The 27,500-nt window shown below is 39.4% G+C and overlaps 1 protein-coding gene across 3 annotated transcripts in view; it reads right to left on the minus strand.

Moving 5' to 3' along the window:
- LOC143026472 (uncharacterized) overlaps positions 1 to 27,500 on the minus strand; it is a 90,987-nt gene that overhangs the window by 29,193 nt on the left and 34,294 nt on the right. For all 3 annotated transcript variants that reach the window (XM_076186919.1, XM_076186918.1, XM_076186917.1), the window contains one exon: positions 12,749 to 13,172. In XM_076186919.1, the coding sequence (XP_076043034.1) occupies positions 12,749 to 13,172 (424 nt within the window). The remainder of the gene's footprint in view (positions 1 to 12,748; positions 13,173 to 27,500) is intronic.

Below are 27,500 nucleotides of genomic sequence, written 5' to 3' on the forward strand. Positions count from 1 at the left end.
AGAGAAAATTCTATCCAAGACAGGGAACTAGCAACAAATGATCAATATAAAAAGGTATGGATAAAAGGAGAAATGAATAAGGAGGAAAGAGAGCAGAAAAGCAGAAAAGAATTGAAGCTAAGGCAAAAAACGAGTAAAGAACGCAGACAGAGAAAGAGAGATTCAATTGTAGAGTATTGAACAAAAAAAAAAAGCAGTAATACATAATAAAGAAAAACAAAAGTGAAACATAGAACACAATGGAAGTGCAGAAAATAAAAAAAAAAAAAAATTTAAAAAAGAGTGTCTTACACAAATATAGATGGATTGATAACAGGATTGAATGAACTGAATGATTTATTTGAAAGAAAAAGAACCGGAACATAATGGGAATTGTAGAAACAAAATTAAAAGGCCCACTACCACCCAACAGTGTAGGACATGATACATACAATTATTGGATTAGAAACAGAGAGAAAAAACAAGGGGGTGTAGTTATGTTCCTGACAAAGAGGATATAAACGGTGAAAGGTGTCATATATGGAAAAGAATACAGTAGAGATGATTATGATAGAAGTGGAAGACCGAGATAAGAAGAGCAGAAAATTTGTGATCAACTATGTGCCTCGAAACAGCCTCATGGGAGGAGAATGAACATAAAAAGTATGTTAGAGGACACAAAGATAGCAATTACTAAAATAATGGAAGACGGAGGAAGAATAGTTATGATGGGCGACTTTAAATTGCAAAGAATCTGCTGGGAAGAAATGACAGTAAAGAGTGGTGATGACTCATGGGGAAATGCTCTACTTTGAGATGGATTTACTGACCATTCAATGACACAATGGATACAAGAGAACACTAGGTATAGAAATGAAGAGAACCATCGAGGGCTAGGACTTAATAATTACATCTGAACTGTAGAATAGTGGACAAGATTGAATATAAAACACCAATAGGTAAAAGTGACCACATATTGATTGAACTGGAACTTAATGAAGAAAAATACTATGAAAAGAAATGAACAATATAGAAAAGGAAGAATGATGTATGAAAAAACAAACTTTGATAAAATAAGAAGAATTCTTCCAACAAGAAAAACTGGGAAGAAAGTATACAAAGAAGAAACATCAGTGGTAAGAGAAATGGAATATTTTGACAAAAATTTACAAAGAAGGAGTGGAAAAGTATGTCCCAAGACAAAAACAAGAAAAAAGAATATGTAAAAATGCTGGTACACTGACAAAAGTTGTAGGGAGTTAAAAGACAAAAGAGACAAAAGCCTGGACCGGATGGAAAAAAGACAGAAGACCTGAAAAAATGGAAAATATATACAGGATATATAGAAATGTATATGTACAAAAGTGCAGAGAGGAAAAAAGAAAATATGAAAAGATGTTATAGAAAAGTGTAAAGATCAACAAACTATTCTACAGATTTGTAAAACAATAAACTGAAAAACAAAACAAGACTTGGAGAAATTAAGACAAGGGGGAGTTGAATACACTGAGGAAATGGAAATGGCAGAAATTATGAACAAACCATTTTTTAAATCAGTGTTTACAAGGGAAAAATATACAACCTGAAGAGATTGAGTGGAAGGAAAAAAAAGTCCCCCCTATGGAAGAAATAGAAAGTAACGAAGAATGAAATATTGACACACTTGGGTAATTTTTGATGTCAGAAAATCGCATGGGCCAGATGAAATAGCAACTGGATTCTGAAAGAATGTAGGAATGAACTGGCAGACAAAATACATAGCATAATAAGCAGTTCCTTAAAAGAAGGAAAAGTTCCAGAAGATTGGAAAAAAAGCAAATATAGTACCTATATATAAAGGAGGGAAATAAAGAAGAACCTTACGCACAACTATAGGACCAGTCCCCTCTCTAACAAGTACAATAGCAAAAATATGTGAAGAATTATCAAAAGTAGATGGGTAAAATACTTGGAAAAAAACAACGTACTAAATTCCAAGGCAATTTGGATTCAGACAAGGACGATCATGGCGTCACCAATTTAATATGTATCTATTCAAGGCTAATAGATATAATACAAGAAAGAGATGGATGGGCTGATTGTGCATCATTCTAGACCTAAAAAAAGCTTTTTGACAAAGTTACCACATAAAGAAGTTGCTTAAGAAATTAGAAATATGAAGGAGGAAATACAAGGTAAATTGCTAAATTGGATGGAAGACTTTTTGCAAGAAAGAAAAATGCGAGTAGTGATAAGAGATCAGCACTCAAAATGGAATGAAGTAATAAGCGGTGTCCCGCAGGGAACAGTTCTGGCCCCAATAATGTTTGCTATTATAAATTAACTGATAATGGATGAAGGAATTGAAAGCTATATGAGCTTCTTTGCAGATGATGCAAAATTTACTGAAAAGAGTGAAAAACTGAGAGATTGTGAATCACTACAGAGAGATCTATAAATAAAGTACAAGAATGGAGTAGGAAGTGGGAGATGGAGTTCAATACAAAAAAAGTGTAGTTGTAAAAAAAAAAAAAAAAACAAATAATGAATTTGGAAAAAAAAAAAAGCAAAACAGAATAACAGGATCATATAATTTGGGAGAAGAAGGAATAAAAAAGAGTAGAAAATGAGAGGGACCTGGGAGTCATTGTTATGAATAATATGTCACCTGAGAAACATATAAATAAGATTTTTGGAGAAACTTATAATTTAATAAGAAACAATCAAAGTGGCAAAAAGCATTTACATACCTGGATGAAAAGAAATGGTGAGGAAAATCCTAGTCACCCTGATAAGACCAAGATTGGAATATGCAGCAACGATATGGGTCACCAAGTACAAAAAAATGTATAAAAAAACTTGAAAGAATACAAAGAGCAATTACTAAACTGGCACCAACACTCTCAAAAACTAATCATATGAAGAGAGACTACAAAAACTTAAACTACAGACACTAGAGCAAAGAAGAGAGAGAGGAGATTTGATAGCTATTTACAGAATCAGGAAAGGCATAGAAATTATGATAGAGAAGAATCTGATAAAATGGGATGACAGAAATACAACGGGAGGACACGGAAAGAAAATAAATAAAAAAAGGACAACTATAGAAGAGATTTGAAAAAAGAACAGCTTTCCTCACAGAGCAATAGACAGTTGGTGGAACAAGTTAGATGAGAAAGTGGTTGTGTGCAAAAACAATACACCATTGAAATTTAAAAAATGTTTAGATAAAAATGAGATATGAAGAACGGGGACTTCACGAGCATAGCTCCCTTCCCGTAATTAAAATACAACTAGGTAAATACAACTAGGTAAATACACACACACACAACACACACTTTTCATACACAACACACACACACACACAGATAGATAGATAGATAGATAGAGAGAGAGAGAGAGAGAGAGAGAGAGAGAGAGCGGGAGAGAGAGAGAGGACAGGCCGCGTAGAGAGAGAGAGAGAGAGAGAGAGAGAGAGAGAAGTGTTAATCTGAGTAATAATTGGAGTTTCAAGAAAGACCCCAACGCTATTGTTCTTTTCCTATATGCTATAACCATGTAAGTGCAATTAAATGGAATACATAATTTATCTCTATCTATCTCTTTCTCTTTCTTTCTATTTAATATACACAAACAAATGCCTATATATATACATACTACATACATACAGTACATATATATCAATAAAGATAAATATATTACATGTATATATATTTACTATATATATATATATAAATATTATATATAAAGTATATATATATATATGTATATATATGTGTGTGTGTGTGTGTGTGTGTGTGTGTGTATTGGAAGGAAGCAAACATTGGACTGTGACGTTTGAAATCCATCCACGTTTCGAACCCTTCTAATGTCGAGTCCAGTGTTTTGCTTTCTTCAAACATGGTTCCTGGACTACAGCTCTTCACGAATGCACACACACACACACACATACACACACACACACAACACCACAACACACACACACACACACACATATATATATATATATATATATATATATATATATATATATATATAATGTATGTAACCTGGAATTGGATACCTAGTTATACAATGTGCTTATTCTATCAATTGGTCATTTGCTCACACACACACACACACACACACACACACACACACACACACACACACACACACACACACACACACACACACACACACACACACACACACACACACACACACACACACACAAACAACAGCATGCACACTCATATAAACATACACAAGCAAAATAATATTCCTTTCTCTAAACAAGCATGCCATCTCTTGACATTTCTACGCACCCTTCATGTCCTCTTCAGTGTGATGATGCCAGGACGAAAGGCTTGTCAACTAATACATATACGGCTTCTTTCAACTCCGTATGAGCGATGTTTGAACACAGTGTGCAATCTATTTCCGCGGGGAAGGAGGAGCGCAGGGAAAATAATGAAGGGGAGAGCAGAAAGGGAGCAGGCACGGTAGAGGAGGAGGAGCGGGAAGGAAAGGATATTTGTGTGTGTGTGTGTGTGTGTGTGTGTGTGTGTGTGTGTGTGTGTGTGTGTGTGTGTGTGTGTGTGTGTGTGTGTGTGTGTGTGTGTGTGTGTGTGTGTGTGTGTGTGTGTGGGATGGGGATGTGTGTGTGTGTGTGTGTGTGCGTGTGGGGTGTGTGTGTGTGTGTGTGTGTATTTACCTAGTTGTATTTACCCTAGTTGTATTTTACGGGAAGGGGAGCTATGCTCGTGAGGGTCCCGTCTTCATGATCTCATTTTATCTAAACTATTTTAAATTCAGTGTATTGCTTTTTGCACACAGACCACACACCACTTTCTCATCTAAACTTGTTCCAACTGTCTATTGCTCTGTGAGGAAAGCTGTTTGTATCTTTTTCAATCTCATCTATAGTTGTCTTTTTTTATTTTCTTGCCGTGTGTCCTCTTGTATTTCTGTCATCCCATTTTATCAGATTCTCTCCTATCAGTAATTTCTATGCCTTTCATGATTCTGTAAATAGCTATCAAATCTCCTCTCTCTCTTCTTTGCTCTAGTGTCTGTAGTTTAAGTTCTTTTTGTAGTCTCTCTTCATATGATAGTTTTGGGGGGGGGAGAGTGTTGGTGCCAGTTTAGTAATTGCTCTTTGTAATTCTTTTCAAGTTTTTTTATACATTTTTTTGTACTTGGTGACCATATCGTTGCTGCATTATTCCAATCTTGGTCTTATCAGGTGTGTTGACTAGGATTTTCCTCACCATTTTCTTCATCCAGGTATGTAAATGCCACTTTGATTGTTCTTATTAAAATTATAAGTTTCTTTTCTCCAAAAATCTTATTTATATGTTTCTCAGGTGACATATTATTCATAACAATGACTCCCAGGTCCCTCTCATTTTCTACTCTTTTTATTCCTTCTTCTCCCCAAATTTATATGATCCTGTTATTCTGTTTTTGCTTTTTCCAAATTCCATTATTTTTTTTTTTTTTTTTTTTACTACACTTTTTTGTATTGAACTCCATCTCCCACTTCCTACTCCATTCTTGTACTTTATTTAGATCTCTCTGTAGTGATTCACAATCTTCTTCAGTTTTCACTCTTTTTTTCAGTAATTTTGCATCATCTGCATAGAAGCTCATATAGCTTTCAATTCCTTCATCAATATCATTAATATATATAGCAAACATTATTGGGGCCAGAACTGTTCCCTTCGTGACACCGCTTATTACTTCATTCCATTTTGAGTGCTGATCTCTTATCACTACTCGCATTTTTTTCTTTCTTGCAAAAAGTCTTCCATCCAATTTAGCAATTTACCTTGTATTCCCCTTCATATTCTAATTTCTTAAGCAACTTCTTATGTGGTACGGTGTCAAAAGCTTTTTTTAGGTCTAAAAAAAAATAAATGCACAATCCATAGCCCATCCATCTCTTTCTTGTATTAATATCTATTTAGCCTTGAATAGAAACATATTAAATTTGGTTTGACGCGATCCATATGATCGTCCTTGTCTGAATCCAAATTGCTTGGATTTAGTACGTTGTTTTTTTCCAAGTATTTTACCCATCTACTTTTTGATAATTCTTCTCACATATTTTTGCTATTGTACATGTTTAGAGAGACTGGTCTATAGTTGGTAGGTTCTTTCTTTATTTCCTCCTTTATATTAGGTACTATATTTGCTTTTTTCCAAATCTTCTGGAACTTTTCCTTATTTTCTTTTAAGGAAAACTGCTTTTATTATGCTATGTAGTTTGTCTGCCAGTTCATTCCTACATTCTTTCAGAATCCAGTTTGCTATTTTCATCCTGGCCATGCGATTTTCTGACATCAAAATTACCCAAGTGCACTTGGGTGGGTCAATATTCATTCTTCCGTTACTTCTATTTCTTCCATAGGGGGGACTTTTTTTCCTTCCACTCAATCTCTTCAGGTTGTATATTTTCCCTTGTATAACACTGATTTAAAATGTTTGTTCATAATTTTGCCATTTCCATTTCCTCAGTGTATTCAACTCCCCCTTGTCTTAATTTCTCCCAAAGAAGTCTTGTTTGTTTTTCAGTTATTGTTTACAAATCTGTAGAATAGTTTTGGTTGATCTTTACACTTTTCTATAACATCTTTTTCATATTTTCTTTTTTCCTCTCTGCACTTTTGTACATAGTTCATTTCTATAACCAGTATATATTTTCCATTTTTCAGGTCTTCTGTCTTTTTTCCATCCGGTCCAGGCTTTGTCCTCTTTTGTCTTTTTAACTTCCCTACAAACTTTTGTTGTTATGTTACCCAGCATTTTACATATCTCCTTTTTCTTGTTTTTGTCTTGGACATACTTTTCCACTCCTTCTTTGTAAATTTTTAGTCAAAATATTCCATTTCTCTTCCACTGGATGTTTACTTCTTTGTATATTTCTTCCCAGTTTTCTTGTTGGAAGAATTCTCTTATTTTATCAAAGTTTGTTTTTTCATACATCATTCTTCTTTTCTATATTGTTCATTTCTTTTCATATATTTTTCTTCATTAAGGTTCCAGTTCAATCAATATGTGGTCACTTTTTACCTATTTGGTGTTTTTATATTCAATCTTGTCCACTATTCTAGGTTCAGATGTAATTATTAAGTCTAGCACTCGATGGTTCTTCTTCATTTCTATACCTAGTGTTCTCTTGTATCCATTGTGTCATTGAATGGTCAGTAAATCATCTCAAGTAGAGCATTTCCCATAGTCATCACCACTCTTACTGTCATTTCTTCCCAGCAGACTTCTTTGCAAATTAAAGTCGCCCATCATAACTATTCTTCCTCCGTCTTCCATTATTTTAGTTAATGCTATCTTTGTGTCCTCTAACATACTTTTATGTCATTCTCCTCCCATGAGGCGGCTGTTATCGGAGAAGGCACATAGTTGATCACAAATTTTCTGCTCTTCTTATCTCGGTCCTTCCACTTCTATCATTAATCATCTCTACTGTATTCTTTCCATATATGACACCTTTCACGTTTATATCCTTCTTTGTCAGGAACCATAACTCCACCCCCTTGTTTTTTTCTCTCTGTTTCTAATCCAATATTGTATGTATCATGTCCTACACTGTTGGGTCGGTAGTGGGCCTTTTAATTTTGTTTTCTACAATTCCCATTATGTCCGGTTCTCTTTTTCTTTTCAAATAATCATTCAGTTCATTCAATCCTGTTATCAATCCATCTATATTTGTGTAAGACACTCTTAGGTTTTCTGCTATCACTTCCATTGTGTTCTCTGTTTCCCTTATGTTTTTTCTTTAGTATGTCGAACTGCTTTATTTTCATGTTCACTACTCTCCAATAGAATCCTCTCTTTCTCTGACTCCGTTCTTTCCTCGTTTTTTTTTTTGCCTTCTTTAGCTTCAATTCTTTTCTGCTTTTCTGCCTCTCTTTCCTCCTTATTCATTTCTCTTTTTATCCATACCTTTTTATATTGATCATTTGTTGCTAGTTTCCCTGTCTTGGATAGAATTTTTCTCTGCCGTTGTTTGTGACCTGAATTTTAATCTTAATTGGTCTGAGTCTTATCTGTACTATATTTTCCGAGTGAAGCTGAATTTTTCCTCAATTTCCTTTATAATTTCTGGTTCATCTTCCTGGACTAATTTTAATAAACTGCTTACCCTTTCATTTTCCTCCTTGATTCTTGCAGTTCTATCAGGGTTATGTTTCACTTCCATTCCTAATATAATTATACCATATTTCTTTTTGTCAGCTAATTCTCTTTTTACTATATTCTCCTTCTGTCTCATCACTTTAATAACTGAGTCTTCATTATGTGCTTCAATTGCTGTTTTGACTATGTCAGTGAATGAAACCTTCTTCCCTTCTTGAGTTATTCTCCAATTTTAGCTTCTGTAGCTATTTTCTCACTGTTTTTCATTACTATTCTTCTTCAATTTCTCATTCTCCTCCTTCTACATTTCCTAACTGTCTTTTTAGGTCCTCTACTTCTTCAGTTAAGTTTCTGTTAGTCTTCTCTAGTTGTTCCAATCTTTCAATTCTTTGGAGAATGGAGCCTACATTACCTAACTTACGTTCCAAGTCCTCGATCACCTTATCAACTCTCTCCTCTAGTCTTATCAGTCTGGGGGGGGTTGTGTCCCCCCCACCCTCTTTAAATTCCCTGGAACATATTCTCGTCACTTTCTACTGTATTTCTCCTCTCTATACTTCTAATCTTTACATTTTTATTGCCATTTCGTCATCCGGTGGTCGTTTCATGTTGATCTTCCGCCCGTCTGCCTGGGCCAAGTCCTCCACATCCTCATAATCTTCCATTTCCCCAGTAAATCCCTCCCCCTCTCCTCTTTCTTACTTTCCCACTACCTCACGAGCAATTCCGCCCCCCCCTGCAAATACAAAAAGACACTCCCTACACTTCTCTTTGCGTTGGTTATCCTCAATCTGCACTTTTCTTCAGAGCGTTCGTGCAAGGCCGTGCCGTTCGTTTTGAAAAGTGTGTGTGTGTGTGTGTGTGTGTGTGTGTGTGTGTGTGTGTGTGTGTGTGTGTGATTCACCACGGTCTTGGATCACGTTTTCGACTCGTGATCGGCAGTTATTAACCTCCCGGATAAAAGCCTGGAGCTCGTATGACCGATCTATGGGTAATACTGTGACTTTACACGCACACACACACCCAGCTCCCCGCCCAAGAGAGTTGGAGTAACACCCCGTAGCGAAGCGATACTGAAATTATGTCAGCCCTGGGCGGGAGTCGAACCCGGACCGCCCTAGTGGCAGGCGAGAACTCTAAGTACAGCGCCACGTGTGTGTGTGTGTGTGTGTGTGTGTGTGTGTGTGTGTGTGTGTGTGTGTGTGTGTGTGTGTGTGTGTGTGTGTGTGTGTGATTAACTATGTATTTACCCAATTATAATATACTGGAAAGAAGTTGTTATTGTGAGGTCTTCTCTCTTATTCTCCAGATATCATTCCTGGCTTTGAAATAACAAATGGATTTAGCTTAGGCAATATTAGCCTCTTAGCTATTCCAGCAGTTAATGCGTCTGTACCTAAAAGATGTATTTCGAGACATCCTTTAGATATATTCACTTTTGTTACTTTATTCATTTTTCTAACCTCTCTCCATGACCTCGTGATCAACTCTTTCGTGTGTGTGTGTGTGTGTGTGTGTGTGTGTGTGTGTGTGTGTGTGTGTGTGTGTGTGTGTGTGTGTGTGTGTGTGTGTGTGTGTGTGTGTGTGTGTGTGTGTGTGTGTGTGTGTGTGTGTGTGTGTGTGTGTGTGTGTGTGTGTGTGTACACGCACAAGAAGATAGAGAAATGCTGAAATAAAGAATCAAAATGGAATGAACGAAAATGAGTAGACGGAGATAATGAAAAAAGAGTATTAACAGGAGTGTAATAATGAAAGATGAGTAATAACAGGAGTGTAATAATGAAAAAGGAGTAATAAAAGGAGTGTAATAACAGGAGTGTAATAATGAAAGAGGAGTAATAACAGAAGTGTAATAACAGGAGTGTAATAATGAAAGAGGAGTAATAACAGGAGTGTAATAACAGGAGTGTAATAATGAAAGAGGAGTAATAACAGGAGTGTAATAATGAAAGAGGAGTAATAACAGGAGTGTAATAATGAAAGAGGAGTAATAACAGGAGTGTAATAATGAAAGAGGAGTAATAACAGGAGTGTAATAATGAAAGAGGAGTAATAACAGGAGTGTAATAATGAAAGAGGAGTAATAACAAGAGTGTAAGATAGAAGTAAAGAAATTAAGTCAACGTTGAAAAATGAGGAGAGAGAATTTAGGGTGAAGGATGGACAATGAAAGAGAGAGAGAGAGAGAGAGAGAGAGAGAGAGAGAGAGAGAGAGAGAGAGAGAGAGAGAGAGAGAGAGAGAGAGAGAGAGAGAGAGAGAGAGAGAGAGAGAGAGAGAGAGAGAGAGAGAGGGAGAGGGAGAGAGAGAGAGAGAGAGAGAGAGAGAGAGAGAGAGAGGGAGAGAGAGAGAGAGAGAGAGAGAGAGAGAGAGAGAGAGAGAGAGAGAGAGAGAGAGAGAGAGAGAGAGAGAGAGAGAGAGAGAGAGAGAGAGAGAGGAGAGAGAGAGAGAGAGAGAGAGAGAGGAGAGAGAGAGAGAGAGAGATAGAGAGAGATAGAGAGAGAGAGAGAGACAGAGAGAGAGAGAGAGAGAGAGAGAGAGAGAGAGAGAGAGAGAGAGAGAGAGAGAGAGAGGTTAGAAATAATGAAAAAGAGGATCGAAAGAGAGGTGAGGAGGGAGGGGAGGTGTAGTGGGCCAAGGTATTATTGCCTCTAGACAGTTGAGCGAGTTATTATGAGTCTTGTGACATATATTGCCTTATATGGGGAGGGAAAGGAGGAGGAGGAGGAGGAGGAGGAGGAGGAGGAGGAGGAGGAAGAGAAGAAGGAGGAGGAGTATAAGGAAGAGGAGGAGGAGGAAGAAGAAGAGAAGGGAGAGGAGGAAGAGAAGAAGGAGGAGGAGGAGGATAAGGAAGAGGAGGAGGATAAGGAAGAGGGGGAGGAGGAGGAGGAGGAGGGAGAGGAGGAAGAAGAGAAAGAAGAAGAGTAGAAAGAAAAGGAGGAGGATTAAGAGGAGGTGAAGGAGGAGTAAGAGGAGGAGGAGAAGGAAGAAGAGGAAGAGGGGTAAGGAGGAGGAAGAGAAGAGGAAGAGGAGAAGGGGGAGGAGGGCGAGGAAGAGAAGGAATAGGAAGAGGAAGAAAAGGAGGAGAAGGTGGAGCTGGAGTAAGACGAGGAGGAAAAGGAAGAGGAGAGTAAGAAGAAGAGTCAGCAATCGCCAGCGCTTCTATCCCTTAGGCCTAAGGGGAACGTCTCACGTTGTGATCACAAGGGTGACATAGGGGAGACTCAACGAGAGAAGAAGCAGAAAGGAGAGAGGGAGGGATGGACAGCCAGAGTTCCAAGTGACCATCATTCTGTTTTGAATGGAGGTTACTCTTCAGTCGAAGAAGAATGCTGAGTAGCTCTGGTCCGTAGGGGGGGTTAGCAAAATGCCTGAAATATCGACTGCATAAAATTAATGAAGTCGATATCCCATACGTAGGGGTGGGTAAATACAGGAAGAAAGTAAAAAATGAAGATTCAATACGAAAAGAAATAGGAAACAAAAGGGCCTAAATCTAGGGAGGGCAACCCTTGGCACGCGTGCTAAACATGGCACGATAATGACTTTTTTTTTTTTTTCCCATTTGTAACCGCATATTGTCCTGGGCGGTGGATTGGGGCTCTTATAGAAAAAAGAAGGAATATATATATATATATATATATATATATATATATATATATATATATATATATATATATATATATATATATATATATTCATAAGCACCAATAATGACGTCATAGGCACTGACGGTGACGTAACTGACAAAACGCTGACGTCAGATAAAATAAACGTTGCCGATACTTAAACAACAGTGACTGCATGTAAACAGCAGTGACGTCATACGCTGGTATCTGTGACGTCATACGTTATCTGTGACGTCATATAAAAAATTGAAGGCCTGCGATAAAAGATAGTGGGGTATTTCTTACCTTGGCTCAATAAAATCATCTGGAGGCAGGCCGATTACGTTTCATTCATCAAAATATAGAATTTCTGTTTAGACAAACACCGGATGGTTTCATTCCCAGACAGGAGAACCGGGTAAAGGTTCTGGGAAAGACGCAAGGAAGAGGAGGAAGAGGAGGAGGAGGAGGAGGAGGAAGAGGAGGAAAAGGAGGAGGAGGGGAGGAGGAGGAGTGGAGGAGGAGGAGAAGGGGGGGAGGAGGAGGAGGAGGAGGAGGAGTGGAGGAGGAGGAGGGAGGAGGAGGAGGTGAGGAGGAGTGGAGGAGGAGGGGGGAGAAGGAGGGGGAGGAGGAGAAGGGAGGAATGGAGGAGGAGGAGGGGGAGGGAAGGATGAGGATGAGGAGAGAAGGATGATGATAATGAGGAGGAGAAGGAGGAGGGGAGGTGGAGGAGGAGGGGAGGTGGAGGTAGAAGAAGAGGAAGGTAGGCGGAGGAGGAGGAGTAGAAAGAGTAGGAGGAAGACGAGGAGAGAAGAATGATGATGATGATGATAATGAGGAGGAGGAGGAGGAGGAGGAGGAGGAGGAGGAGGAGGAGGAGGAGGAGGAGGAGGAGGAGGAGGAGAAGGAGGAGGAGGAGGAAGAAGAAGAAGAAGAAAGGTAACCGCTGACTGTTACGACACTTTGCAGTTGAGTTTTAATTCCAGAGTACCTCGGTCCCTCTGGACTAGAACGAACCCACTCCACATCCACCCAAGAAAGTACTCACGTCTCTCGATGACTGTCGAAGGACGACCTTCTGAAGGAGGAGCTGGCGAAGGAGGAGCTGGCGAAGGAACCGCCGGTGGACGTCGCGTCTGAGCCCCGCGTCCCGCCGGCGACGGACGAAATGACGGTCGGAATGTTGGCGGTCATTGGAGGGGTCATCCTCGGTGAGGATATGGAGCTCGAGGTCGAGGTCAAGGACGAGGGCGAGGACGACGTGAGAGGCGCCGGGGACAATGCTCCGGAGACCAGCGACGAGGAGGAGGAGGGGGAGGAGGAAGAGGACGGGGAAGATAGAGTGCCCTTGATCTTCTCCTCCAACCAGTTGAAGCCTGGGAGTTCTTGAGCGAGGCGCTTTCCTCTTTCCCACTCATGCTGCGCTGCCCTCTGGGACGCAGCTTCCTTGATGACTGCCTTCAGGCCTGCTCCTGAAAGAAAGAAAGAAATCAGTCGAAGTTTCATCGAGGCGAGTCTCAGGTTCGAACTCCATCGACTGGCGACCTTGAGGAGTCATCGGGTACTTCGGCGCGGTGGGACGTTTTACTCATTTTGTTTTTGGTTAAGGAGACAGGCGATCTTAAACACCTGAAGGTTCGGACTCCGGTCTGAAAGGAACCTCCATGGACCACGGCCCCCTCTCCTCCTTGTTGGACTAGAGTTCGAATCCTCTTTTCGCACAATATCGCCTGAGGTCCTTAGCCAAAACAAAAACAATATATGGCCCTGTTCACACTAGCATTTTCAACCGCAGCGGCTTGAACCGCGTTGGTTCAATTACAAAGTGAGTGGAAGCGTTTATGCACAACCACGCGGTTTTTCATGGACTATGCGGTACCGCTGCGGTTTCCACGCGGTTCAATCTGTTAGTGTGAACAGGCTCAAGTGTGACAGTGTTAAAGGGGGTCGGGAACAAAGGGAGTGTGATATTCACCCTGCATTGCAAATACTGAACAGTTGATGCATGTGGAATCTGGTCAAACACGTTCTTCTGCTATATATAACCCCCTACTGAAGATCGTTTGCGACAGGGATGATGTACATTGTCTAGAACAGCGTTTCTCAACCTTAGGGTTCCTCGGAACCCTAAGGTTCCGCAAAAGGTCCCTAAGGGTTCCGCGAGAACAAGTGAGATAAGGTAATGCACTTTTGATTTTTTTTTTTTTAATTTCATGTACGTAATATAATTAAACACGCACGACATATTCTTGGTTATTGTAATAATGTAATATAGACATCATCCTATCTAACCTATTATTACAATGAAAATAAAATGAGAAAGATATGGTATATGTTTCTTTTTTTTTTGCGCAGGGGTTCCTTGAGACATGCAATATATCTTAAAGGTTACGCAAGGGTAAAAAGGTTGAGAAACGCTGCTGTATAGGCTCAGGTCACTGGATCCTCACATTCTTTACTTACCTGCAATGTACAGCTAATTAACTACACTCGTAGGGTACCGTCTCCTGTCTTCATCGATCAAACTTTGTCTTAAATTTGGTTATGCTTTTTGGCGGTATTCTAGGTTGTTCTACAAGTTGATGCACCTTTTTTTTTAATACTTCAGGTACCGTGTCTTTTCTGGACGTTTATCGTGACTTTATGTCACTCTCTGGACCAAGAGATCTCCTCTGTCAAATTTGTCCTCTTCTTTCAGTCTTTTGAACACAACATTCATATTGCATTTTCCTTTCTCTTTTCTTGTAATAAGGTTAATTCAATATATTTTTCCTTAATGTTTCCTTACATGGTAAGTCTGCTATGCTGAGAGCCAATGCAGCTACTTCTTTTTGTGATGTTTTAATATATATATACATTGTGTGTGTGTGTGATTCACCTTGGTCTTTGGATCACGTGTTGGACTCGTGATCGACAGCTATTTCCCTGCCGGAAGAGAGCTTGAGCTCGTATGACCGATCTATGGGAAATGTTATGTAATGTGTGTGTGTGTGTGTGTGTGTGTGTGTGTGTGCGCGCGCGCGTGCAATTTTGTGCGGGGACAATATCACTCTATCACATTCCAATCTAGGGCGGATCGGGTGCTCAAAAGCCTATGTATCTCACCAACAATCTTACGAATGTGTTTTTACTAAACCCCACTATTGGTGCAAGCACAAGTTTCATTTCCCATTGAGTAAGTTATAGATTATATATTTCTCCTTTTGTCCATTTCTGAATCTTTGCATTCTTTGGCATAAAAAAACGCATCTCCACATTTAGTTCCAGTCGTATACTCTGTCGTCGATTTGAGATTAGTTTTCGATATAAAAACGCAGATAACTTTTAATCATGGGTCCCTCCATTATACCACCTTTTTAAGAATTCCTCTTTAGCATCTTTGTGACTCTACTTCCTCGACGCGATATTATTCCCAAGGATGGAAGGACTCTGTGTCGGTAAGGAATACTAAATAATCTATCCTAATATTTTATCCTTTACTTCTGTTTTCATGGATCGGCTTTCTAGACCATCTATTCCAGGCTTCCTCTAAATCCTTCATCATGTTCCAAATCCCATATCAGTTGTTGGTGAAGTACCCCATCAAAAACCTACACACAATCCAACCAACCGTTATTCTCCTGGAGCATAACGGCCACCCTTGAGCAACGTTTGAGTAGTTGAGACACAATCTTCATTATCTGGAAGAGAATTGTCTCTCAAGATCTCCATCACTTCTAGATCTCTAACACACCTATTTTTACAACCTTGTCACACAGTCTAGCTGTAATGTTGCTCAGAGACAACGGTCTGTATTTTAAGGTTTTTCCTTACTTCCTCCTTTATGAATTGGTACCACATTAGCTCTCTTCTAATCCTGGGGCACTCTCACTTCTTCTCATGTCCACAATTCAGTTGTGAATCTTGTTCACTAGTACTTTGCCTTCAGTCTATCGAAATAAAGGCCATGTGAATACGGGGGCTTTATTAGCACGACTTTTCACTTTTTACAGATTTATTAAGGACGTGGCGTTTGATATGATTGACAAAGCGAAACGTCGCAGTAATAAAAGGCTCAGTCTTCACGCGGTATTTCTTTCGATGGACGTGCAAGCAACTACCAATCTCATGCATTTTCCTTGAGTATTCATTTCCAGATACCCGAATAAAGGGTGAAAATCTCACGAACACTGCAGGCCGTTACTGTTCCTCTTGAGTATGAGGATGGGATATGTGCCCGTTATGTGTCTATGATGAAGTTTTAAGCTCTCATTCGAAAGTAGCATGTGATCTGTGTGTGTGTGTGTGTGTGTGTGTGTGTGTGTGTGTGTGTGTGTGTGTGTGTGTGTCTGTGTCTCTCTCTCCCTCTCTCTCCCCCTCTCTCCTCCCTCTCTCTCCCCCTTTCTCTCTCTTCCCCCCTCTCTCTCTCTATTTTTCTTTCTCTCCCCCTCTCTCTCTTTCTCTCCCTCCCCCCTCTCTCTCTTTCTCCCCCTCTCTCTCTTTCTCTCCCCACTCTCTCTCTTTCTCTCTCTCTCTCTCACACACACACACATATTTGCGAGCATATTGTCTACTAATCGGACAATACATATACCTATATATACATACATACACACGCGCACTGAAACATAGGTGCAGATTAACTTGCGTTGTACAACAGAATAGCATAAGACACGTGGTTGAGGTAATAACAAAAGAAACGAGATGGAACTTGCAGATACAGATCAGACACAATGTAACAAGTGGTACAAGTGTCACACAAGGATTAGCTGTGAGATAACAGAGAGTAGTAAATTGACGGATATCAGAGATGATATTAGTACTGATAAAAGTACCACAGCAAATACTAGCCAGATTAGAGTGCCTCCATGGTCTCAGGGGTAGCGCGCGTGATTGGTCACCGCGTGGTGATTTCGGGCACCTGTTCGAATCCTGGCCACGGCGTAGACGTTAGGAAGGGCGGATACTCTGGGTAATGGCCCTCAACCGCTGTTCAGTGAGGTGACCTCAGCTTCCTCAAAGCATCGCCACTGATGTGGTTTACCGTGGGAGAGTTCCCTGCGTTTATGGATTAAAAGCTCAGGACCACTACCAAAGGTTGAGGTCCGGATGGGTACCAGACCCGGAAAAAAAAAATTGAGGTCCGGGCTGGTACCAGATCCTAGTAGCAGACTCGGAAACCTCTAAAAAAAAAAAAAAAAAAAAAAAAATTGCTTCAAGATGCGAGATGATAAGCATGCCAGGCGGAGAAAAGAGACAAGAGATAGCACCACTATAGAGATTACTGTCACAGCATATGCTAGCCAGGGAAGAGATAGTCTGTTCAAGATGCCTAGGCGTTAGTTTTAATCTAGAAATAGGAGGGGGGATAGTTTTGTCAACCGTTCAACCAAATGAATAAAGAAACAGTGAACTGATCACCAGCTAGAATTTTCACGATATGCTTGAATAGACAAGTAATATGCTGTGCGGTTAACAAATAATCTGTTTGATTGCCTACTTGTCTGTTTGTCTCTTCATCTCTTTCTATTTTATTATTCTATACTGTCTGTTTATCTTATTTTCCCTTAATTTATTTGATTGAATTTTAATTTTATTTTATTTTACCATTTATATATATATATATATATATATATATATATATATATATTTTATATATATATATATATATATATATATATATATATATATATATATATATATATATATATATATGTATATATATATATACATAGATATATATATATATATATACATGCATACACACACACACATATATATATATATATATATGTATGTGTGTGTGTGTGTGTGTGTGTGTGTGTGTGTGTGTGTGTGTGTGTGTATGTGTGTAGATATAGATATAAATATTTAGATAATAAATGAGGAAGGACCTGATTCATATCGCCTATGCACACACCATTCGCCTCTATAGTATAGGTAATTGCCTTGCTAATTACTTACAGTGTACACATGGACGTGTATACCACGTACATTTTTCTCAGAACTCGAGGCATGCGATATTTGGGACTGACTGTGACGGTAGGCGCATTCTGCACCACCTCATCAACCGCTCCTTTCCGGTACGCCAAGTACCCTAGGTCATGTCAATGGATTAATGATTTTCGCTAACGACGGAGGCGTCAAATTACTCGTTGGGTTCACTCGATTCAGAGAGTGATAAGCAGATTCCTGCGTGCATTTGGCAAATTACGCGCATTCTTTGCGCATGTCTGAGTTTTTGTAGATATTTACCTGAGTCATGTCTGTATTCATATCTTCGCGTGCGTGTGTATGTGCGCAGACGCACACATACAGATATATATAAACATTACTTACACACACACATAACAAGTGGCCGCAGTGTATAGATTCCGTAAGATAAATTGAATATTTTTCTTTTTGTTTATTTATATACTCATTTCTTCATTTTTCTTCTATTATCCTTATTCATTGACCTGTATCCGGCCTTTCTCAACATCTTCCGGTAAGGGATCCTTCAGCGTCCAACCTTGGTATGTGGTCTTATTACCCTTCGGGGTACCTAATGGCCAATACTAAAGGTAATTACTAAAGGTAATTATATTATCTCTCTCCCCCTTTTTTTTTTTTTTTTTTTACTAAGAGGGGTTTCACTGAACCATCCCATCATCACTCGAGCTGGTCCCTGAGATGAAACAACGGTTTGTTTTATGAGATGATTAGATAACTTTATGGGTAAGGATAACAGGTGGCAATGGACATGGAACTGCCTAGTGTAGGCCCTAGGGTCTCTTGCAGTCTCCTTCATTATGTTCTTAATCGTCCGGATGGAAGGGTTTCGGAGCTGCTCTTTCATCTTGCGAACCTTTTCTGCCATCAAAAAGACGAAACTTACTCCTATTTCGTTGGTTAAGTTAATCAGGCTCACCTGATTATCAAAAGAAAAGAAAAAACTGTAATTTTTCACACAAGCAGCCAAGTAAATTGGTAGAATTTTACTTTCTAATGGTGGAAGGTGTTCCCCAGGGCTGGCCAAAAGGTTTCAGAAATATGGACCTAAGAACCGATAGGACAGCTGCCAGAAGGGGTTTCTAGTGTATATTATTGCACACACACGCTGCAACACTATGGACATCCAGCACAAAAAAGAATATAAAGAAACTAGCCAAATTACCCGCGCGTTGCTGCGGGCAAATGATGATCATTTTAATTTTGATAGAGTTTGTGGAGAAAGGTTTCACGTATCAATATAACTCAGTGGAAAAGGTAACACAAATAAAATCCTAAGTAAGAAAAAAAATTGAGGAGGGAGACGCCCTTTGGAAATAAAATATACTTATCCAAGTAGCCTGGGTTATGGTGAATATATATGGTTTTGGGGGGAGTTCGTGAACAGACAGAGGCTACTACTTTATTATAGTAGATACAAATGAAAGATAGTTATCCAAGTACCTTGGGTTATAAGGTTTCAGAATATATATGGTTATAGGGGTCTATCTGCAAAAACCTAGGAGGAGTTCATGAATAATCCCTAACCTAACCATACCCCACCTAACTTTAACCCTTAACCCTAACCAAAATATTTTTTGGAAATGAAATATAGTTATCCAAGTACCTGGAGTGATAGGGTATCAGAATATATATGGTTATGGGGGTCTATCTCCAAAACCCTAGGAGTTCGTGAACAAACAAACAAACAGACAAATGAAAGATAGTTATCCAAGTACCTTGGGTTATAAGGTTTCAGAATATATATGATTATAGGGGTCTATCTGCAAAAACCTAGGAGTTCGTGAATAATCCCTAACCTAACCATACCCCACCTAACTTTAACCCTTAACCCTAACCAAAATATATCATTTTTTATGACAGTCGCATGCAGGATTCGAACCCACTGCTTTCGGCCACCCGTGTGTTCACTTATGCAAAATAAACCACTTGGAAAAAGAAGGTAACGAAGCAGAGCGCTTTCGTATATTACATTATGTCTGTGTGTGTGTCTAGTTAGGGTGTCGTGGGCCAAAGAGAGAATGAAAATAATAAAAATAAAAATAAATAAAAATATATCTGTGTTTGTCCTGGTGTGGGTCACACTCTCTCGGCGGACCGCATATATATATATATATATATATATATATATATATATATATATATATATATATATATATATATATATATATGTATACACATTCAAGAAAGAACAATACCCACAAACATGCAAACAGGAAAATACACTAATTTCTTATCCAACCAAACCAAGCCTTGTTACCTCTGTATTATATGCCAAACACCCATCGAGTCTACACCTATTCATACAAAGGAATAGAGGTCTACGGCGCATTTGTAACCCACACATGTGCAAGTGCAGGTGTCAGGGAACAGAAATGGTTCCGCGTAGAGGTCCGCGAACAAGGGTCCGGTGTTGCTGTTTGCTTTGTTACCTGAAAACAAGGCTACCATGTCCACTCTCCACGTCAATCCCCATTTCCGCCGCCTCCTCCTCCTCCCCACCACTTCCCTCCTGACACAAGAATAATGCGCCACACCTAATAAACATTGACAGTATTTTCTGCGCAAATGGGTCGTCTGTCACTATACCCTACCCTTTCTCTCTCTCTCTCTCTCTCTCTCTCTCTCTCTCTCTCTCTCTCTCTCTCTCTCTCTCTCTCTCTCTCTCTCTCAGTTTGTATTGAATTTGCATAAAGATACATAGGAATGTCGCTGTTACATATTATATATATATATATATATTTATATATATATATATATATATATATATATATATATATATATATTACTGTATATATATATATATATATATATATATATATATATATACATATATATATATATATATATATATATATATGTGTGTGTGTGTGTGTGTGTGTGTGTGTGTGTGTGTGTGTGTACTGTGCTTGTTCGTGTGTATAACGCGTGGATACGTGCGTATGCCTCATGTGTTTTATTGCATGTATGCGTCTGCATATGCTTGCATGTGTGTGTGTGTGTGTGTGTGTGTGTGTGTGTGTGTGTGTGTGTGTGTGTGTGTGTGTGTGTGTGTGTGTGTGTGTGTGTGTGTGCATGCGTGTACACATGCGTGCGGATGTGCAATAACCACAGCGGTTTTATTTGCGTTAATGTTGCGAGATGGCTGGAAATTACAATACGATGTGGAATATCATAGCCATCTAGCTCCTACAGCAGGATGAGAAATTGCAAACTCGAATAATTTAGTACTACAATCTTCCGTTCAATGCCTGGTCTCCATACCGGCTTTCGTAACAAGAATAATTCTGACATCGTTCCTCTTCTTCGTTTACTTGAAGCTGAGGAAAACCGTGGAGGCAAAGTTGGAGAGTGGGTTGGGTACAGTGGGGACAGTAACGGCTGGGAATAACGCTGAAAGCCGGGAAAAGTGAAGTCTAGATAGGAAAAGCCTAAACTCAAATACCTCACAAAAGCGATAAACAAACAGATGTGGAAACGGGTGGGGCAAATGTCCTAAACAGGTGGCAACAGGCGGGGCCAATTGTCCTAAAGCGTAGGATCACAGGGCCAACATGGAGGAAGGCCAGGGAGATGGTGTGAGGTGGAGAAGTTTGTAGGAGTAGCGTGGTATTGTTGTGTGGGTCACAGAAAAGGGTTGAGAGAAGCCAGTGATCTGTTGTATAACTCAAGTAACTAATAGACGTACCATAGGTAAAAGAAATAAATAAAAATAAATAAAAATAAATAAATAATAAATGATAAATAAATAAATAAATAAATAAATAAATAAATAAATAAAATAAATTAATTAAAACAAATAAAAAATAGATAAATATACAAACCAAAAGTTACAAGTAATCTAGACGTCCTGAGTAGTAGTACCCTAAATAGTAGACTAGTAGACTAATTCTATTGAAGAAGAAATCATATTGGTAATGACTCCATCAAAAAAAATCCTTAAGGGTTACGTTTCTGATAGTTCAACCATACAGAGATAGCAAAGTTGAATACTAGAATAAACGATGATTCCTGAAAATTATGAAAATATAAAACGAACACACATCCGAGAGTTATGTTCAACAAGACATTTGCAGCACCATAAAAAAGACGAACAAGTATTTCAGTTCTACAGATATCAAATGAACACATGCGGAGTGTCATCGTGCGTTACGTTAAGACTTTTATGTTATCTGGCTGCACAGAAATGTGTAATAAACGTGGTTGGTGTGTGTGTGTGTGTGTGTGTGTGTGTGTGTGTGTGTGTGTGTGTGTGTGTGTGTGTGTGTGTGTGTGTGTGTGTGTGTGTATTCACCTCGGATCTGCTGCAGCCTCTGTCGAGACAGCCAGACACCACCCTACGGCAGCGAGCTCAGAGCTCATTATTTGCCGATCTCTGGGTAGGTCTGTGACCACTCACACACCACACACCGTGTGTGTGTGTTGTCTGGCGTTGTTCTTTTTTTATTTTTTCGTGGTTTGTGGGGCTGGTAGCTTCCACGTGGTCCAGAACCCTTCATTCATGACCGCAGGAGACCGCGTCCATGGCACACCAATTGCATTGACGAACCCGAAGTAAGCTGAGGTCATCTCAGGTCAGAGGTGAGCAACGGCTGAGGAGGGACTATAGTTAGAATAGATGCCCCTCCTAACCTCTTCCCCGTGGTCAGGATTCGAACAGACGTCCGAATTCCCCACCCTTTTGTGGGTGGGGCACCGGGGTGTAGCAGTTTCCGGTTACGAGGATCTGTACTGCATGGCCCCTTTCACACTAGGCAACTAGTGACCGTCACTAGTGGCGGTCACTAGTTGGCTAGTGTGAAAGTCTCGGGCAACTGCAAGCAACCAGTGACTGTCACCGAGTTGTGGAATCCTTTCTCATCATCTCATTAGTCGAAAGAATGACATCAATGGAGGAGGTGCTTCTGTTGCCTTTGCTGGTCAAGAAAAAGAGACGGTCGGTGACGGCAACTGCCAGTGACGGTCACTTGTTACCGGAGCGGGCAACAGCCACAGCCTGTTGCGCAACCGGGCAACCGCAGTGACGTAGTGTGAAAGGCTCAATTTAAACTAAGGGTAGGCAACTAGTGACCGTCACTAGTTACCCAGTGTGAAAGGGGCCTATATCTACGCTTTCTTTGTCGCCTGATATCCCAAGTCCACGGCTGAACGCATACCTTTGCAGGGCCCTCCTACTGCTACCAATATGTACTAATCTACGTTATGCCACTTTTGCAAACTTCTCTATCTCGTCCCTCCAGCTTTGTTCGTGCTTCCTATTACATTTATCGTTCCTCAGTTTTTATCTCTATTCTTTATTCGTCCTTTATCTAATATAACGTTCATAACCGATGATAAGGATCATTAAGCTGTATCATGATCATTTAGACAACTTTGTGAAGCTGACTACTTATCTCGAGGCTAAAATCAAAGGACATGATAATCGATTGAAAAATGTGCTGTAAATATCCCCTTCATAGCAAGTGTATATAATTTGAGACAATTTTTCTTTATGCTTCATTGGAACCCTTTAGGTGCCAATGGATTCTAGAATTACCTCAGTCAAACTTTCGTTCTGACCTTTCCAGGAACCATTGATTTGAATTTAAGACATTTACAAGTTCCGTGCTAGCTAATACTACACGATTATCAAAATAGTGGCTAGGAGCATTTTCACAATGGTATCCTAGTCTTGCACCACTAATCGTAAACGCTACCCTGCCTCACTGGATTTATTTATATTTTATTCATAATTTCTATTGTACATAACTGGTTACAGGTATATGTTCCTCATCTTCTTCCGATTACTCAAGAAACGTGTTCTACTGGATTCTTTATTCTCTTTTTCCAGTTGAACAAATGATGTCTTGTACTCGTGTTTCGCACTGACTTCACTCAATCCCACGATATCTCAACTGACATTTTCTTGTTCCTCCACCAAACTCTCCAGTTCGTGAACTTCTGTGAAGGATCTGACGTGAGGATCATCACGATTTCAAGGCTGTTTAATGTCTAAAACCTTGGATGCATTACAACAGTGCTTACATTCAGCGGCGATATTTTCTTGTCCTTCCATCAAAATCTCTAGTTCGTGAACTTCTGTGAGGGATTTGACGTTGTAGGTGAGGATCATCACGATTTCAAGGCTGATGCCAGTGCCTCTGAAGTCGTTTAGCTGCCGATGCTCCATGAGGAAGGTAATTGACAGCATTGGGTGCGCTGTTCTTGATGAATCGAGCTGTTGTGGCAGTATAATCTAACTTTATCATGAATACATATGGTGCAGCCGCATGTGTCTTTCGGGTGTTCATTTGTCCTCGCCAATAATATAAAGGTACCTTTAAGTCTATGGGAAATATCCTTCTTCATCATCAAAGGATGCACCAGCTAACAGTAGGGTTCTGCAACTGTAAATGTGGGAGATGGGTTTTATCTATTTATCTATATGTATATATGTATGTATGTATTGATGTATGTATGTAAGTATGTGTGTATGTATGTTTGTGTGTGTGTGTGTGTGTGTGTGTGTGTGTGTGTGTGTGTGTGTGTGTGTGTGTGTGTGTGTGTGTGTGTGTGTGTGTGTGTGTGTGTGTGTGTGTGTGTGTGTTTAGCTCCATCTTGCCCACTTTCTTTATCCTTCTTTGCTTCTATATCCTATACGCTGCTCTGGTCTTGACCAGGAAATAAGATGAAAACAAACCCTGTTTCCAAGACAACATAACTGAGGAATTTAATAGTCTGCCAACGGAGGTTTTGAGTGATGTGATGGAAGCAAAGAAGTTTTATTGAGAGTACGGTTACGTTATACAATGAGACACACGAGTAGAGTACAAATATGAGAGCATCTCGGGCGCGCACACACACACACACACACACACACACACACACACACACACACACACACACACACACACACACACACACACACACACACACAAACACACACACGAACACAAACACACACACGAACACAAACACACACACGAACACAAACACACACACGAACACAAACACACACACGAACACAAACACACACACGAATACACACACACATACACACACACACACACATACACGAACACAAACACACACACGAACGCAAACACACACACGAACGCAAACACACACACGAACACAAACACACACACGAACACAAACACACACACGAACACAAACACACACACACACACACACACACACACACACACACACACACACACACACACACACACACACACACACACACACACACACACACACACACAAAGGATTACAAAGGAGGAGCATGCCGACAGTAGACCTTTTGGTCCATAATTAGGTCGGATGCGAAAAAAACTATAATAATGATAAATAAATGAATGAATAAAAATTATGATAATATAGAAAAAATAAATAAATAGATAAATACATAGGTATAATTAACTAATAAACAAACAGGTAAATAGTAAATAATAATAGACATATAATAATAATAAATTAAAATTAAGCAAATAATAATAAACAGACAAATAATAGCAAACAAATATTATAAGATAGATGGCAGGCATTACAGCATCTTGCTAAGGTGTTTATCTAAACGAATCTTAAAGCTTCGAACTGAATTACATTGCACTGCCGCTGCAGAAAGTTTATTTTATTCATTAACTACGTAGTTGGCAAAGTTGTTTCTATCCACATCCAAATTAAATCTATTTCCAGAAGTTTGAGACCACTATTTCTTGTCGGAATATCATTCAGTTTGAAACTTTTGTCACTTTTGATGTTGTCTATCCTCTTTAGAATCTTAAAAAACATCAAGTCACCTCTGAGTCTACGTTTTTTTTAGGGAAAATAGATTCATATGTTTTAGTCGATTTTCGTATGATTTATTTTTGATATTTGGAATCAGTTTTGTGGCTTGCCGTTGTACTTCTTCCAATCTGTCAATGTCTTTAATGAGATTCGGTGACCATATGGAAAAAGCATATCACAAATGTAGACGAACTAATGTTAATGAAAGATAGACTTTTGAAGTCAAAAGATCACGCAATCAGGCCTAGAATCTCATTTGCTTTCTTAGAGGCTGAAATACACTGGTTACATGATTTGAGATCGTTACTGATAATAACACCGAGATCCTTTTCACTATCCACTTTTGTTAACGAATTTCCAAATAACTTGTAATCGTACTGTTTTATTTTTACCTATGTGCATAACCTTGCTACTTGTGTTAAATTTTATTAGCCACTTTTCAGACCATTGTTGTAATTCATCACACACACACACACACACACACACACACACGAACACAGACATACACACACACACACACACACACACGAACACAGACATACACACACACACACACGAACACAGACATACACACGAATACACACAAACACGCGCATACACGTGCGGTCGCGCATACACGCACACACACTAGTGCGTACATGCATACATGATACACCGGATACGTGGAGATTCTAAAGCCCCCCCCCCCCGGACGCTTGCTTTTGGTATCGACTTGAACCCCTGTCCCGTCATTATTATCATCACCATCATAGCTTCGGGTTTCCCACTTTCATAATCTCGGGCCAAAGCAACGCTGGATTAGACCTGACGACGAAAAAAAAAGGCGAGGTGGTTAGGTTTGATAGCCTTTGTTGGATCCCCGGGGTTTAAGAACTCCTTTTACTGGCGTCACGCGGTGACTCTTGGGGATTCGGACCGGCTACTGGAGGTCTAGTGGATGTAATGTCCTACTTGCCTCGGTGAACATTTATCTGCTATATGAAGACATACATACAACTTAGATACATACATACACAGATACATGCATACATGCATATATACATACATACATGCGTACATACTATATGTAACATACATGCATACATACGATTACGCACATACAAACATATGTATCTACATACAATACACACATACATACATACATAGTACATACATATACATGTTACGGTTAGGTACTAAACCTAAGCTAAGCTAAGCTAAGCTAAGCTAACCTTCTTTCAATTTTTTCCTCAGGTAGGACATATTCAAATAGGGTACGCCACATACTATATCAGTTTCAAAGAGGTAGGCCACATACTATATCAGTTTCAAAGAGGTAGGCCACATACTGTATCAGTTTCAAAGAGGTAGGCCACATACAGAATATTACTACAAAAAAAATCCTCAGGTAGGACACATTCAAATAGGGTAGGTCACATACTATATAAGTTTCAAAGAGGTAGGCCACATACTATATCAGTTTCAAAGAGGTAGGCCACATACTATATCAGTTTCAAAGAGGTAGGCCACATACTACATCAGTTTCAAAGAGGTAGGCCACATACTATATCAGTTTCAAAGAGGTAGGCCACATACTATATCAGTTTCAAAGAGGTAGGCCACATACTATATCAGTTTCAAAGAGGTAGGCCACATACTATATCAGTTTCAAAGAGGTAGACCACATACTATATCAGTTTCAAATAGGGTAGGCCACATACTATATCAGTTTCAAAGAGGTAGGCCACATACTACATCAGTTTCAAAGAGGTAGGCCACATACTATATCAGTTTCAAAGAGGTAGGCCACATACTACATCAGTTTCAAAGAGGTAGGCCACATACTATATCAGTTTCAAAGAGGTAGGCCACATACTATATCAGTTTCAAAGAGGTAGACCACATACTATATCAGTTTCAAAGAGGTAGGCCACATAATATATCAGTTTCAAAGAGGTAGGCCACATACTATATCAGTTTCAAAGAGGTAGGCCACATACTATATCAGTTTCAAAGAGGTAGACCACATACTATATCAGTTTCAAAGAGGTTAGGCCACATACTATATTAGTTTCAAAGAG

Source organism: Oratosquilla oratoria, chromosome 6 (assembly GCF_046742065.1).
Source record: "Oratosquilla oratoria isolate Oo_2021 chromosome 6, ASM4674206v1, whole genome shotgun sequence".
In the NCBI taxonomy this organism is placed as follows: domain Eukaryota; kingdom Metazoa; phylum Arthropoda; class Malacostraca; order Stomatopoda; family Squillidae; genus Oratosquilla; species Oratosquilla oratoria.